The sequence below is a fragment of the Prionailurus viverrinus genome, chromosome E2 (genome assembly GCF_022837055.1).
Source record: "Prionailurus viverrinus isolate Anna chromosome E2, UM_Priviv_1.0, whole genome shotgun sequence".
Lineage (NCBI taxonomy): Eukaryota > Metazoa > Chordata > Mammalia > Carnivora > Felidae > Prionailurus > Prionailurus viverrinus.
In genome coordinates, this window is record NC_062575.1 from 3,767,991 (window position 1) to 3,783,960 (window position 15,970).

At 46.2% G+C, this 15,970-nt stretch overlaps 1 protein-coding gene across 10 annotated transcripts; it reads right to left on the reverse strand.

The window, feature by feature from the left end:
- Positions 1 to 218: 218 nt before the first annotated feature.
- Positions 219 to 10,717, reverse strand: LOC125152952 (leukocyte immunoglobulin-like receptor subfamily A member 6). Of its 10 annotated transcripts, none has more exons than XM_047835660.1 (10): positions 8,971 to 10,717; positions 8,646 to 8,779; positions 8,452 to 8,487; positions 7,979 to 8,263; positions 7,529 to 7,831; positions 7,007 to 7,303; positions 6,485 to 6,787; positions 5,447 to 5,746; positions 1,749 to 1,796; positions 219 to 1,603 (listed from the first exon to the last, which is right to left on the reverse strand). In XM_047835660.1, the coding sequence occupies exons 1-10, from the start codon at positions 8,994 to 8,996 to the stop codon at positions 1,458 to 1,460; spliced, it is 1,878 nt and encodes a 625-aa protein (XP_047691616.1). In that variant the 5' UTR covers positions 8,997 to 10,717; the 3' UTR covers positions 219 to 1,457. The 10 variants fall into 10 exon arrangements, 8 of the variants coding, with proteins under 8 accessions (XP_047691616.1, XP_047691615.1, XP_047691617.1 ...); XM_047835659.1 differs by having other exon boundaries at positions 1,749 to 1,799; XR_007147371.1 differs by lacking the exon at positions 5,447 to 5,746 and adding an exon at positions 5,964 to 6,201 and having other exon boundaries at positions 1,541 to 1,603.
- Positions 10,718 to 15,970: the final 5,253 nt, after the last annotated feature.

Below are 15,970 nucleotides of genomic sequence, written 5' to 3' on the forward strand. Positions count from 1 at the left end.
AACTGTGGTCTCTTCTTGACATTAAGTATGTGATAGAATAATCCTACATACAGGCTTCTTGATGTTTTCTTTCATTTATTTAATGTGGTGTTTGAAACTGTTGATTTGTGGGGCGCCTGGGTGGCGCAGTTGGTTAAGCGTCCAACTTCAGCCAGGTCACGATCTCGCGGTCCGTGAGTTCGAGCCCCGCGTCGGGCTCTGGGCTGATGGCTCAGAGCCTGGAGCCTGTTTCCGATTCTGTGTCTCCTTCTCTCTCTGCCCCTCCCCCGTTCATGCTCTGTCTCTCTCTGTCCCAAAAATAAATAAACATTGAAACTGTTGATTTGTTTGTATGGTTTTATCTACACTAAATGACACCCTTGTCAATATTCTCATGCATATATCAGCATGCATATGCACACGGTTTCCTCTAGGGCATAGAGTTGTGGGACAGAGCTGTGTCTCTTCCTTTGACCAGGTGAATCTGATCTACTCCCCAAATTGAATGGAACAATTTATACTCCTACCAGTAATGTATTGAAATTCTAAGTACACGGTATTTTCTCCAACAATTGATTTTGCAATTGTGTTCTCTTGCCTCTCATGTGAATGTACTAGGAGTGGAGATTACAATTCACTGAAACTGTGGCATTACACTGAAGTGGTAAATCCAAGGATCTTACAAATAGAAGGAAGCATACGTACATGCTGGGGTTACCAGTGAGGTGTCCCACATCTGGATCACACTCACCTGTGAAGGATGACTGTGTCCATGCTGGGCACACATTGCATTCACATGACATCTTGATGTTGGCCATGAAGGGCGTGTTTACACCGAAGAAATGGGCAAACGCCGTGGGAAGCAGCTTTCTAAAAAACGATTATTTCGTGAACCAGTGTAGCAGCACAGCACCAGGCTGTCACTTCAGACAACCCTGTGCTCAGTCCAACTATGGGTATTTCTGGAAAATACCCCGGGAATCATTGGATGAGGAGCAAAGAGCTTTATGAGTCCAGAGGGAGTTAAGGCATTGGTTTTGGATTTTTCTGTCACAAAGTGGATCTGATTTTCACCCACTTACTCACTTATTAAAACAGATATTTTGTTTGGTGCTGAAGGAATGGAAGTGGACAGCACACATTAGGGAATGTGAAAATTGAAAATAAAGGAAAATGTATCCCAGTAAAGTGGACCAGAACATGACACTGTAGGAAGGTATGAACCTAAACCAGTGTGAGATGTACCCTCCTGTCACAGGGATGAAAAAAGACAGGGTGGCAGTGAAGGGAATCCATCAATGGCAGGAGGGAAAGTACCACAGTTCATGGACGAAGAGTCCTGGCCAGGCAACAGCCCAGACAGTTTCTCAGCGGACAGTTCTGCTGGCAAAGCTGCAGATTTTCTTCCAGAACCCCCTGGACCATTAGGTTCATTCCTAGAGCTCTGCCACACGGAATGGTGGGTTGTCTCCATTTTCTCATTGTGTTTGTCTCCTGGTTGCATCTGGGGTTCTTCTGTGGCTGTGTCGAGGCTGAAATAGCAGAATCCCGAGGACCACCAGGACCAAGCCTGCCACACCCATGCGGATGAGATTCTCCAGCGTGTAATCTTTGGGGTTGGAGGCTAGGAATGAGGACCAAGAGGTTACAGAGGTCAGGGGAGAGCCAAATCACCCCGGATCCTGGATGCCCACCAAAGTCACCCACCTCCCCTTGATAGGACTTTACCCTCCATGCCAGTCCCAAAACTGAGATTTTCTTCTACTCACCAATGTGGGGGTCTGACTTGTTTTGGGGTGGGCTGATGGTGTCAGCTGCTACTGTGGGGAAAATAGAAGCAGATGCTCAGGAGCCTGAGACCACTGTCCAGCCTGTCTTCTGACTCTGTGTTCTATATCCCTCATTTCCTCATTACATAGTTTTTATACAGTTCCTGAACAACCCCTTCTCTGCAGTAATGGGGTTTCCTTTGGCATACTCATTGGATTTCTTCCATCTCCATGTCTTCTTTGAATTCAGACTTTGCTTATGAGTCACTCTGGAGTAGATGCTACCTGTGCCCTAGGAGTTCAGGGTTGGGGAGAAAAATATCCTCCCAACACGGAAATAATTGTGTCCTTATATGTCCCCTGTTCAGTCTGGGATACAAAACCCCCTGTGCTCATGTCCCCACAGCTGAGAGTTCCCATTTATTCAACAGCCAAGGATCCAGCATCCATGGATGAGGGGTTGGTATCAGGGGCTCCTGAAAGTTAGGAGCACAGAGGGACTGGATATTCCGGGGCAGGGTCTCCTTCCCTCCATCTCAGCCAGCTCCCATCTTTCTGGGACTGCATTTTAATCTGTACCTGGAACTTTACATCCTCATGTGCTTCCATTAATTCATTTTTCATATAATTAGAAATGCCCACACTGGTTGATAGATATACACATAGATAGGTGCACACATCTATACAAAACACATTAGTATGTATTTCCTAAAGGTGATGTTCATTTACTGGGTCACATAAACACCATTATTCCTTGCTTGTGTGTGGGTCTAGGCAGGGAGATCCTATTGTGAAAAGCTATTGAATGAAGAGTATGGCCATGAGGATGAATATCTGTAGATATATATATATATATATATATATATATATTATATATTCATAGATCATTTGTATATACATATATAACCATATATATTTATATTAACAGAAATAGATATATGAATACATAATCACGTGTATTTGTATGGATATATAGATCTTCCTGTCTAGAGAAAGGGAGAGACAGAGAGGTGTGGTCTGTCTGTTCCTCAACAGAACTCCAGTCATGTCTGTGGCCTGGGGCAGGAAGACTGACAGGAACACCTGGTCTCAGGCTTGGTGAATGGAGACAATTCAGGGAGGCATGCCCATAATGGGAGGCTCCATCATCATCTTGGTGTTTTGGGACAAACTCTAGAAATCTGGTGATGTTTCCAGTAAGGATAGCTAATCATTTTATTTACATTGTCAAAGACAAACTTTGCTCCCACTATCTCACAGGGTCAAACTGAGGAAGTCCCTATGTATGGTTTTCAACTTCAAGGAACAGAAAAGTTCAGTGGAATTATAATATCAAGTGAACACAAAGACAAGGAAATCATGAAAAGCTATTACCTAATTTTAATATGAAAATCAAAATAGCAAAAAAAATAAATAAATAAAGAGAGAGAGACAAAAATTACAGACCCCAAATACTGAAAGTAATGTTGAAAAAGAAACCAAAGTAGGAGGCATCACAATTCTGGACTTCTTGCTGTACTACAAAGCTATAATCAACAAGACCGTATGGTACTGGCACAGAAACAGACACATAGATCAGTTGAACCCAGTAATGGACTGACACATTTATGGCCAACTAATCTTCAACAATATAGGAAAGAGTATCCAATGCAAAAGAGACAGTCTTTTCAGCAAACGGTGCTGGGAAAACTGGACAGCTACATGCAGAAGAATGAAACTGGACCACTTTCTTACACCATACAGATAAATAAATTCAAAATGAATAAAAGACCTAAAGATAAGACAGGAAACCATCAAAATCCCAGAGGAAAACACAGGAAGTAGCCTCTTTGACCTTCACCACAGCAACTTCTTACTAGACATGTCTGGAGGCAAGGGAAACGAAAACAAAAATGAACTGTAAGGACCTCATCAAGATGAAAAGCTTCTGCACAATGAAGGAAGCAGTCAACAAAACTAAAAGGCAACCAATGGACTGGGAGAAGTATTTTCAAATGATATATCATATAAAGAATAGTATCTAAAATCTATAAAGAATGCATCACACTCAATCCCACGAAACCAAATAATCCAGTGAAGAAATGGGCAGAAACCATGAATAGGCAATTTTCCAAAGAAGATATCCAGATGGCTAACAGACACATGAAAAGATCCTCAACATCTCTCATTTCAGAGAAATATAAATCAAAACCAGAATGATAACCACCTCACACCTGTCAGAATTGCTAATGTTAACACCTCAGGAAACAACAGATGTTGGCCAGGATGGGGAGAAGGGGGAACCCTTTACACTGCTGGTGGGAATGCAAACTGTTGTACCCACTCTGGAAAACAGTATGGAGGGTCCTCAAAAAACTAAAAATATAAGTATGTTAGACCCAGAAATTGTAATTGTAGGTGTTATCCAAAGAATAGAAAAATGTTGATTCAAAGGGGCACATGCACTCCAAGGTTTATAGCAGCACTATCAACAATAGCCAAATTATGCAAAAAGCCCAATGTCCATTTTCTGATGAATGGATAAAGAAGATGTGGTGTGTATGTGTGTGTGTGTAGGATACACACACACACACACACACACACACACACACGGAATACTACTCTGTGATGGAAAAGAATAAAATCTTGCCATTTGCAACAATGTGGATGGAGCTAGAGTGTATTATGCTAAGGCTAAATACGTCAGTCAGAGAAAAACAAATATCATATAATTTCACTCACATGTGAAACTTAAGACAGACAACAGATGAACAGAGGGGAAGGGAAGGAAAATAAGATAAAAATAGAGAATGATTTTAAGTGATACATCACTGGGTTCTGCTACTGAAGCCAATACTACATAGTGTGTTAACTAACTTGAATTAAAAAATATTTTTAATGTTTATTTATTTTTGAGAGAGAAGGAGAGACAGAGTGCAAGCAGGGGAGGGGCAGAGAGAGGGGGAGAGACAGAATCCAGAGCACGTTCCAGGCTCTGAGCCATCAGCACAGAGCCCAATGTGGGGCTCACACCCACGAACCACGAGATCATGACCTGTGCTGAATTTGGACACTCAACTGAATGAGCCACCCAGGTGCCCCAATAAATAAATTAATTAGAAAAAAAAAACAGCAATGGGAAGTCAGAGAGTGCATAATGAGTTAACGGCACATAAAAATATGCCCAAACCAATAGCTCCCTTAGGTATACTTAACTATTATTCAGACAACTTACTTTGTGGTATTAAAGTAGTTAACCAATTCTTAAAACAAGCTATGAATTGACACCATTTTTACGAATAAGGTTGAAAAGCTTTGAACCTGGTATCAGGTGTGCACCCAGTGGCAGTGAGGCCCCCAGGTAAGCATAAGGGGCAGCAGAGCAGAGCCCACAGGTATAGAGACTTCCCTCTAGGGGAGAGTCCATGGGGCCTGACACCACAGTTCAGATTCTGATATGGAGGCATCAGGAAGAGAGTAGGAGGCCTCTGTCTACTCGGGATCCTTCACCCACCCCTCACCCACACCCTACCTCTCATCTCTGCTGAGACTGAAGGATGGGGGAGCCTGGGTGGAGATCCCTGCTCTTTCCAACCTCTCCTGGGCTGGACCCTACTTTACAGAGTCCCCTGAACCCTTTATTTGTCACTGTCAGGTTTTCCTGAGGGTTGGGCCCTGAGCTGATGGAGTCAGTAAGGACAGGGTTGGGGACCCCTCACCTGAGACCTGGAGCTCCAGGGTCACTGGGTGTGACAACAGGTAGGGGGAGGTGCTGTATGAGCCGTAGCACCTGTAGGTCCCCCCCTGGGCTGAGGTCACAGGATTCATGGAGAATTTGGCCTGGTAATGCCCATCTCGGTACTCTGATCTAAGACACAGGGGGGGATCGGGTGCCCCCTCCTTGGACAGAAGGAAAGTGTCCACAGAGCTCCAGGACTGACACAGCAGGGTCACATTCTCTCCTGAGGCCACCATGGGTCCTGGCTGCACTGAGAGGGAGGGTGTGGAGGGGAGCTGTCCTGGAGAGAGGAAGGCAGGTGAGGGGCTGTCCATCCTTGCTCTGAACTGAGTCTGCCTGTCTGTCCTCTGAGTCTCTCCCCTTCCCCATCCCCTATCTCTCTGTCTCTCTCCCTCCCTGGGGACCCCACACCCCTGATCCCAGCCACCACCACCTGGGACACCCCCAGCAGGGCCTGTGCAGAGTCGGCGGCCCTGACTGAACCCGTGTCCCCTCACCTGTGACCAGGATGTCCAGGGGGTCCCTGGGGGCCGACCACTCGGAGGAGAGGTTGTGTCCACCATAGCATGTGTACCGGCCCCCGTGGGAGCCGCTCACTGGGCCCAGGGGGAAGTCGGCCCCCGAGAACCCAGCCTGGGGCTGCAGGCTAAGGTGCTGGGGAAGGTCACGTGCCGCCTCCTTGTATAGAGAGAATCTGTCATAGCCGACATCAGAGCGACACTGGAAGGTCAGCCTCTGTCCAGGGGTCAAGAAAGGGCTCTGCTGGGTCAGGAGGGAGGGCTTCCTGGACACACTTGGGAGACAACCAGTCGTGGATTGAGGAGCAGATTCTCCCCAAACGTCTCTTCTCCTATCCTGGCCCCCAGGTCTCAGTATCTCTCACATTCTGTCTCTCTGACCTGTGAGATCCCCATGTCTCCTCCCCCCACCCTCTGATCTGGGGCCCCCCTGGGAGCAAAGCCTCCATAACCTGTCTGGTGGTCAAAACACGGATGCAACAAAAATCAGACTCCCTCACCTGAGACCAGGAGCTCCAGGGCGTCACTGGGGTGTGACAACAGGTAGGGGAAGTTGCTATATGAGCCGTAGCACCTGTAGGTCCCCCCCTGGGCTGAGGTCACAGGATTCATGGAGAATTTGGCCTGGTAATGTCCAGCTCGGTACTTTGATCTAAGACGCAGGGGAGGGTCGGCTGCTCCCTCCTTGGACAGAAAGAAAGTATTCACAGAGCTCCAGGACTGACACAGCAGGGTCACATTCTCTCCTGAGGCCACCATGGGTCCTGGCTGCACTGAGAGGGAGGGTGTGTAGGAGAGCTGTCCTAGAGAGAGGAAGGCAGGTGAGGGGCTATCCATCCTTGCTCTGAACTGAGTCTGTCTGTCTGTCCTCTGAGTCTCTCCCCTTCCCCGTCCCGTCTGTCTCTCTGTCTCTGTCCCTCCCTGGGGACCCCACACCCCTGATCCCAGCCACCACCACCTGGGACACTCCCAGCAGGGCCTGTGCAGAGTCGGGGGCCCTGACTGAACCCGTGTCCCCTCACCTGTGACCAGGATGTCCAGGGGGTCACTGGGGGCCGACCACTCGGAGGAGAGGTTGTGTCCACCATAGCATGTGTACCGGCCCCCGTGGGAGCCGCTCACTGGGCCCAGGGGGAAGTCGGCCCCCGAGAGCCCAGCCTGGGGCTGCAGGCTAAGGTGCTGGGGAAGGTCACGTGCCGCCTCCTTGTATAGAGCGAATCTGTCATAGCCGACGTCAGAGCGACACTGGAGGGTCAGCCTCTGTCCAGGGGTCACGACGGGGCTCCGCTGGGTCAGGAGGGAGGGCTTCCTGGACATACCTGGGAGACAACCAGTCGTGGATTGAGGAGCAGATTGTCCCCAAAACTCTCTTCTCCTGTCCTGACCCCCAGGTCTCAGTGTCTCTCACATTCTGTGTCTCTGACCTGTGAGATCCCTATGATCCCCTCACCCCACCCTCTGATCTGGGGCTCCCCTGGGAGCAGAGCCTCCATAACCTGTCTGGTGGTCAAAACACAGATGCAACAAAAATCAGACTCCCTCACCTGAGACCAGCAGTTCTAGGGGGTCACTGGGGTGTGACCACACCTGGGGAGTGTTGTTGAAATAGCCATGGCATCTGAACGTCCACCTGGCGCTGGGGGTCACAGGGCCCACAGGAAACAGGGCCTGGAACCGTCCACTGGTGGGTTGCTGGGAGTCCAGGGTCCAGGCGGGTCTGGGTTCTCCTTCCTTCATCAGGACGAACCTATGGAATCCCATCCATGAGGCACACTGGAGGGTCACCTTCCCTCCTGAGGTCACGACGGGGCTGGGCAGGGCTGAGAGACGGGGTTTGCCATGGAATCCTAGGAGAGGAGGGGGCATGTTAAATGGGGCTCAGATTCCACCCCCCACAATACCCCCAGGGCTGGACTGTGAGAGGGAGATGCTCTGGGAGCAGACCCCCTCCCTGAAGGCAGAGCCTGGGGCGGGGACCCTGAGGGGGCTCGCACCTGTCACCACCAGCTCCAGGGGGTCACTGCGCTCTGACAAGCCAGCGGGGCTCCGATAGGAACAGTGATACCGTCCTGCATGTCTATCTGTCATGTGTGTGATGGAGAACTTGGCCGTGTTCCCAGGCTTCTTTGGGAAATGAACATCCCGAAGCCCTAATCTTCCCTCTTCATCCAGAAGGAACACTTGGGACTCCTGAGTCCCCTGACAGCAGATGGTCACAGGTGCCCCCCAGGGGACCACAAGGCCTGGCTCAGCCCAGATGGTGGGTTTGGGGAGGGTCCCTGGAAGGAAACAGGGCAAAATCACAAGACCTTCCCCACCCCCAGTTCTCAGCTCAGACCCAATCCCCCAGACGTCCCCTCTCCATCCGCCCAGAACTGCTGTTCTCCATTTGCAGCTGCCTGGTAGGTGACCCCTGTCTCCAGCGAGGAGGAGACATGCTCCTAGGGACCCCTAGGGACACACTTACCTGCCTGCCCTCGGGTCCTGGGGCCCACACTCATCCCTGGAAGAGAGTTCCTGTGAGAGGATGGCCCCAAATCCTGAGCAGAACCCCTCCTCCCCATGAGCCTCCTGTGCCTGGGGTCTCTGAAACCCCAGGGCCTGGCTGAGACTGTGGGTCCCTCCCAGACTAGGGCATCCCCTCCCCTCCTGAGATCTCACCGAGGAGAAGCAGGGCTGTGAGGGTGGGGGTCATGGCGTCTCCTGCCTCTGTCTCTGGTTGTGCAGATGGAGGGATCTCAGTGCCCTCAGGACAGACAGAAGCACAGGGTGTGGCCACTTGGGGGCTGGTCCGCCTGGTCATGGGGTTGTCACGTCAGCAGCCCCACAGGAAGGAGAACAGCCTGTCCCCAGGGGGTGGCTCTGGTGTCCATGAAGGTGCAGTAAGTGGACCCCGAGTTTTCCTGAGATGCCCTGTCTAGGTGAGGAGACCAGGGCACGTCCTTCCCTCCCAGAGACTCCCCTATGGGTTCTCCGTCATTCTCACCACATCCTGGGGGTGCCACCACACATGGGGTTCCCAGGCTCCGGAGATGCTGTAGGTGACGAGGGTTCTAGATCTTCTGTGGCCTCATGTCAGTGCAGACATACCTGTGGCATTTCTGCATGATTCAGGTCAAGGTCACCATGGCAATGAACACAGAGGAGAAATACAGGGAAATAGGGAAGGAAACACAGCCCTCTCCTGGCCTTAGAGTGTGGGCTTTCTTTCTGTCACAGCCTTCATGGACTTCTCTATTTTCCTGTGTCATCATCCACCTCCACTTCCTGGGAACATGCCCATGAGTCCCTCCTGTCTCTCAGTGCCCCTTGTGTCTGGGGCAGAGTCCTCCTTCCCATTCTGGGGCCCTGCATGCAAGATGTAGGGGACAATGCATGGGTGAGTGCCCTGATCTGGGGGACAAAGCTAATTCTAATGTAAATATTACTCCATCATCTGCTGCTCATGTGACCTTAGCAGAGGGACCTGGTCTGTAGCACTTTGTCCTGAACCCCACTCCTCACAATGGGTGTGGGGTCAGGGGTACCTGGAACATGGCAGAATCAATCATTGTTAGTTTCCCAACCTGAATAAGAGGGGTGTGGTTGGGACAGGAGAGGACCAGGTGTTGGGCCCCACAGTCAGGTTGGACCAGGGATACACCCTCTCTAGAGAACCCATCTGCTTCTAACATGGAGAAATGCTATTTATGATGTTTCTGATGTAGCTGGCATCCGTCAACTGCAAGAAAGGGGAAGCAAACGTTTCTAGAATTGACAGGACCACAAGAGAAAAAGAGGCCAAAGCCAAGTGACCACCAGTCCCTGGGATCCAGGTGGGGGTCATCCAATTTGATTTCTGCCTCTGTGTGGCCAGGAGGGGCAGCCAGGTGTTCACAGGCAGGAAGGGCATGTGCTTTCTGGGTGACTGTGGAAGCTTCATGACCTTCCACCATGTGTGGAGTGGGACCTGACATGTCTCTGCCCACTGATCCAGCCCAAGGTCAGCACTGAGCCATGTTCCCTCTGTCTGTGTGTAAAGTGCTTCCTTCCGTTGGAGCCCCACATGGGTGTCAGTGCATGTGTGAATGTGTGGCTCCCATGGGAGCCATCACTGCCCAAATTTCCCTCATCAGATGCTATGTTGGGAGAGTGGAGGCCACAGGACAAGGTTTCCATGACTATCCACCCCTTACAGCTTCAAGACAGCCCTGGGAGCAACTGTCTCTGGAAATAGGTGTGTGGAGGTGAGTGTACAATATGAATGGACCTCAGACTCTCTATAAGTCATTTATCATAGCCGAGATTATACAACGGCAAGAATATAGGAAACTCATTATGTTATCCATGTTACACATCTGAAAGAGTAGAGAAGAAAACTGAAGTTTTGAAGCCATAACAGAGATTATATTATAGAAGATACATAAATTTAGAAATGCATTAGTGAATACGTTGGAGGTAAAAACCTATAGATCAGCTCTAGCTGTTTTTGGTGGAGACTTTCAGGTTTTCCATGAAGACTATCATGTCATCTGCAAAGTGCAGGATATAAAATCAATCTACAGAAATCAGCTGCATTTCTTTACACCAATAATGAAGCAGCAAAAAGAGATATCAAGGAATTGATCCCATTTAGAAATTGCACCAAAACCCTTAAGATATCTAGAAATGAACCTAAGCAAAGAGATAAAAAGATCTGTTTGCTTAACTATAGAAAGCTTATGAAAAAATTGAAGAGGAAACAAAGAAATAGAAAATTATTCCATGTTCATGGATTGGAAGAACAAATATTGTTAAAATGTTCATACTGCCCAAAGCAATCTACTCATTTAATACAACCCTATCAAAATAATACCAGCATTCTTCACAGAGCTAGAATAAAGAGTTCTAAAATTTGTGTGGAAACAGAAAAAACTCTGAATGGCCAAAGGAATGTTGAAAAAGAAAACCAAACCTGGAGGCATCACAATTCTGGACTTCAAGATGTATTACAAAGCTGTAATCATCAAGACAGTATGGTACTGGCACAAAAAAACAGACACATAGATCAATGGAATGTAATGGAGAGCTCAGAAATGGACCCACAAGTATATGGCCAACTAATTTTGACAAAGCAGGAAAGAATATCCAATGGAAAAAGACAGTTTCTTCAGCAAATGGTGTTAGGACAACTGGACAGCGATGTACAGAAGAATGAACCTGGACCCTTTCTTACCCCATACACAAAAATAGATTGAAAATGGATGAAAGACCTAAATGTGAGACAGGAAACCATCAAAATTCTACAGGAGAAAATAGACAGCAACTTCTTTGACCTAGGATACAGCCACTTCTTATTGAACATTTCTCCAGAGGCAAGGGAAATAAAAGCAAAAATGAACTATTGGGACCTCATCAATATAAAAAGCTTCTGCACAGCAAAGCAAACAATCAACAAAACTAAAAGGCAACCGACAGAATGGAAGAAGAAATTCTCAAATGACATATTGGATAAATGGCTCATATCCAAAATCTGTAAAGAACTTCTCAAACTCAACACCCAAAAAACAAATACTCCAGTGAAGAAATGGGCAGAAGACATGAATAGACACTTCTCCAAAGAAGACATCCAGATGGCCAGCAGACACATGAAAAGATGCTCAACATCACTCATCATCAAGAAAATACAAATCAAAACCACAATGAGATACCATCTCACACCTGTCTGAATGCCTAAAATTAACAACTCAGGAAATAACAAATGTTGTAGAGGATGTGGAGAAAAGGGAACCCTGGTGCACTGCTGGTGGGAATGCAAACCAGTGTGGCCACTCTGGAGAACAGTGTAGAGGTTCCTCAAAAAATTAAAAATATCACTACCCTACAACCCAGCAATTGCATTAATAGGTATTTAATCAAAGGATACAAAAATGCTGATTCAAAGGGGCACATGTACCCCAATGTTTCTAGCAGTACTATCAACAATAGCCAAAGTATGGAAAGACTCCAAATATCCACTGACAGAAGAATGGATAAAGATGTACTCAATGGAATACTACTCAGGGAACAAAAAAAATTAAATCTTGCCATTTGCCACAATGTGGATGGAACTAGAGAGCATTATGCGAAGTGAATTATGTCAGTCCGAGAAAGACAGATATCAAATAATTTCACTCATATGTGAAATTTTAAAAAGACAACAGATGAACATGGCAAAAGGGAAGGAAAAACAAGATAAAAACAGAGGGAGGCAAACCATGAGACTGTTAAAAACCAAGAACAAACTGAAGGTTGCTGGAGGGGAGGTGGGTGGGGTAATGGGCTGAGTGGGTGATGGGTATTAAGAAGGGCACTTTTCAGATGAGCACTGGGTGTCATATGTAAGAGATGAACCACTGGGCTCCTCTCCTGAAACCAAAACGGCACTGTATGTTAATTAACTTGAATTTAACTTAAAAAAAAAAGACTAGATGGAACAGTCTCAAACTATTTTTACCATCATTGAGAAGACACAGATGAAGAGCAGAATATAAAATTGGAAAACAATGTTGAGGCCACTTTGTCAGATGCAATGCACAGACTGAAGTACTTGGGGAACAGGGAGTCTGGTGGATATGGTGAGTTCTGGAAGGAGAGCAGTGGGGAGGATATTGGGCAGCCATCCAAGGGGTCACTGGCTGGGAATTTTGCAGAGATGGAGACAGGAGACTGCTGGTGTGCACAGTATATCCATGACATCTGTGTCTTGATATTTTGTGGTGGAGTTCATAGTGAAATTTCTCAGTTTTTCCTCATTGAGGATGATATTAGTTGCGTGTCTTTTGCATATGGCCTTTATGATCTTGAGGTATGTTCCTTCTACCCCTACTTTCTTTTTTATATATTAAATATAATTTATTGTCAAATTGGTTTCCATACAACACCCAGTGCTCATCCCAACAGGTGCCCTCCTCAATGCCCATCACCCATTTTCCCCTCTCCCCCACCCTCCATCAACTCTCGCTTTGTTCTCAGTATTTAAGAGTCTCTTATGGTTTGCCTCCTTCCCTCTCTGTAACATTTTCCCCCCCTCTTCTGTTAAGTTTCTCAGGATCCACATATGAGTGAAAACATACGTTATCTTTCTCTGCCTGACTTATTTCACTTAGCATAATACCCCCCAGTTCGATCCACATTGCCGCAAATGGCCGGATTTCATTCTTTCTCATTACCAAGTAGTATTCCATTGTATACATAAACCACATCTTCTTTATCCATTTGTCAGTTGATGGGCATTTGGGCTCTTCCCATAATTTGGCTATTGTTGAAAGTGCTGCTATAAACATTGGGGTAGAAGTGCCCCTATGCATCAGAACTCCTATATCCCTTGGGTAAATTCCTAGCAGTGCTATTGCTAGGTCATAGGGTAGATCTATTTTTAATTTTTTGAGGAACCTCCACACTGTTTTCCAGAGGAGCTGCACCAGTTTGCATTCCCACCAACTGTGGAAGAGGGTTCCTGTTTCTCCACATCCTCGCCAACATCTATGGTCTCCTGATTTGTTCATTTTAGCCACTCTGACCAGCGTAAGGTGTTATCTCAGTGTGGTTTTGATTTGTATTTCCCTGATGAGGAGTGACGTTGAGCTTCTTTTCATGTGTCTGTTGGCCATCTGGATGTCTTCTTTAGAAAAGTGTCTATTCATGCCTTCTGTCCATTTCTTCACTGGATTTTTTGTTTTTAAGGTGTGGAGTTTGGTGAGTTCCTTATAGATTTTGGATACTAGCCCCTTATCTGATATGTCATTGGCAAATATCTTTTCCCATTCTGTCCGTTGCCTTTTAGTTTTGTTGATTGTTTCCTTTGCAGTGCAGAAACTTTTTATCTTGATGAGGTCCCAATAGTTCATTTTTGCTTTTAATTCCCTTGCCTTTGGAGATGTGTCGAGTAAGAAATTGCTGCGGCTGAGGTCAAAGAGGTTTTTTCCTGCTTTCTCGTCTATGGTTTTAATGGTTTCCTGTTTCACATTCAGGTCTTTCATCCATTTTGAGTTTATTTTTGTGAATGGTGTAAGAAAGTGGTCTAGTTTCAACCTTCTGCATGTTGCTGTCCAGTTCTCCCAGCACCATTTGTTAGAGAGACTGTCTTTTTTCCATTGGATACTCTTTCCTGCTTTGTCAAAGATTAGTTGGCCATATATTTGTGGGTCCAATTCTGGGGTCTCTATTTTCTTTTTTTTTTTTTTTTTTCAACGTTTATTTATTTTTGGGACAGAGAGAGACAGAGCATGAATGGGGGAGGGGCAGAGAAAGATGGAGACACAGAATCGGAAACAGGCTCCAGTCTCCGAGCCATCAGCCCAGAGCCTGACGCGGGGCTCGAACTCACGGACCGCGAGATCGTGACCTGGCTGAAGTCGGACGCTTAACCGACTGCGCCACCCAGGCGCCCCTCTGGGGTCTCTATTTTATTCCATTGGTCTATGTGTCTGTTTTTGTGCCAACACCATACTGTCTTCATGATTACAGCTTTGTAGTAGAGGCTAAAGTCTGGGATTGTGATTTCTCCCACTTTGGTTTTCTTCTTCAATATTACTTTGGTGGGGCACCTGTGTGGCTCAGTTGGTTGAGGATCTGACTTCGGCTCAGGTCATGATCTCGCTGTCTGTGAGTTCGAGCATCAGGCTCTGTGCTGACAGCTCAGAGCCTGGGGCCTGTTTCAGATTCTGTGTCTCCCTCTCTCTCTGCCCCTCCCCCACTCATGCTCTGTCTGTCTCTCTGCAAAAATAAATAAACATTAAAAACTTTTTAAATTTAATAATACTTTAGCTCTTCGGGGTCTTTTGTAATTCCATACAAATTTTAGGATCGCTTGTTCTAGCTTTGAGAAGAATGCTGGTGCAATTTTGATTGCTATTGCATTGAATGCCACACACTTCCAAAACTCAAAGGGAAGAAATAGAAAATTTGAACAGATGCATAACCAGTGAAGAAATGGAATCAGTTATCAAAAATCTCCCAACAAATAAGTCCTGGACCAGATGGCTTCCCTGGGGAATTCTACTAGACATTTAAAGCAGAGATAATACCTATCCTTCTCAGGCTGTTCCAAAAAATAGAAAGGGAAGGAAAGCTTCCAGACTCATACTATGAGGCCAGCATTACTTTGATTCCCAAACCAGACAGAGATCCAGCAAAGAAAGAGAACTACAGACCAATATCCCTGATGAATACAGATGCAAAAATTCTCAACAAGATACTAGCAAATCGAATTCAACACCATATAAAAGGAATTATTCACCATGATCAAGCGGGATTCATTTCTGGGCTGCAGGGTTGCTTCAATATTCTCACATCAATCAATGTGATACATCACATTAATAAAAGAAAAGATAAGAACCATATGATCCTGTCAATTGATGCAGAAAAAGCATTTGACAAAATACAGCATCCTTTCTTAATAAAAACCCTCGAGAAAGTTGAGATAGAAGGAACATAGAAGGAACATCATAAAAGCCATTTATGAAAAGCCCACAGCTAATATCATCCTCAATGGGGAAAAACTGAGAGCTTTCCCCCTGAGATCAGGAACACAACAGGGATGTCCACTGTCACTGCTGTTGCTTAACATACTGTTGGAAGTGCTAGCATCAGCAAACAGACAAGAAAAGGAAATCAAAGGCATCAAAATTGGCAAAGATGAAGTCAAACTTTCACCTTTTGCAGACGACATGATACTGCACATGGGAAACCTGACAGACTTCACCAAAAGTCTGCTAGAACTGATACATGAATTGAGCAAAGTCGTAGGGTAGAAAATTAATGTAAATAAATCAGTTGCATTTTTATACACCAATAATAAAGCAACGGAAAGAGAAATAAAGAAACCAATCCCATTCACAATTGCATTAAGAACCATAAAATACCTAAGAATAAACCTAAACAAAGATGTAAAAGATCTGTATGCTGAAAACTATAGAAAGCTTATGAAGGAAATTGAAGAAAATACAAAGAAATGGACAAACACTCCATGATCATGGATTAGAAGA

Bases quoted from the DNA above. Each gene is read 5' to 3' on its own strand.
- LOC125152952 (XM_047835659.1), bottom strand. From the start codon at position 8,996: ATGTGTGGTGGCACCCCCAGGATGTG. The intron at 7,832-7,978 runs GTGCGAGCCCCC...CTCCTCTCCTAG, and splicing joins CCTGGAGCTGGTGGTGACAG to GATTCCATGGCAAACCCCGT. The intron at 6,788-7,006 runs GTGAGGGGACAC...TCCTCTCTCTAG, and splicing joins CCTGGACATCCTGGTCACAG to GACAGCTCTCCTACACACCC.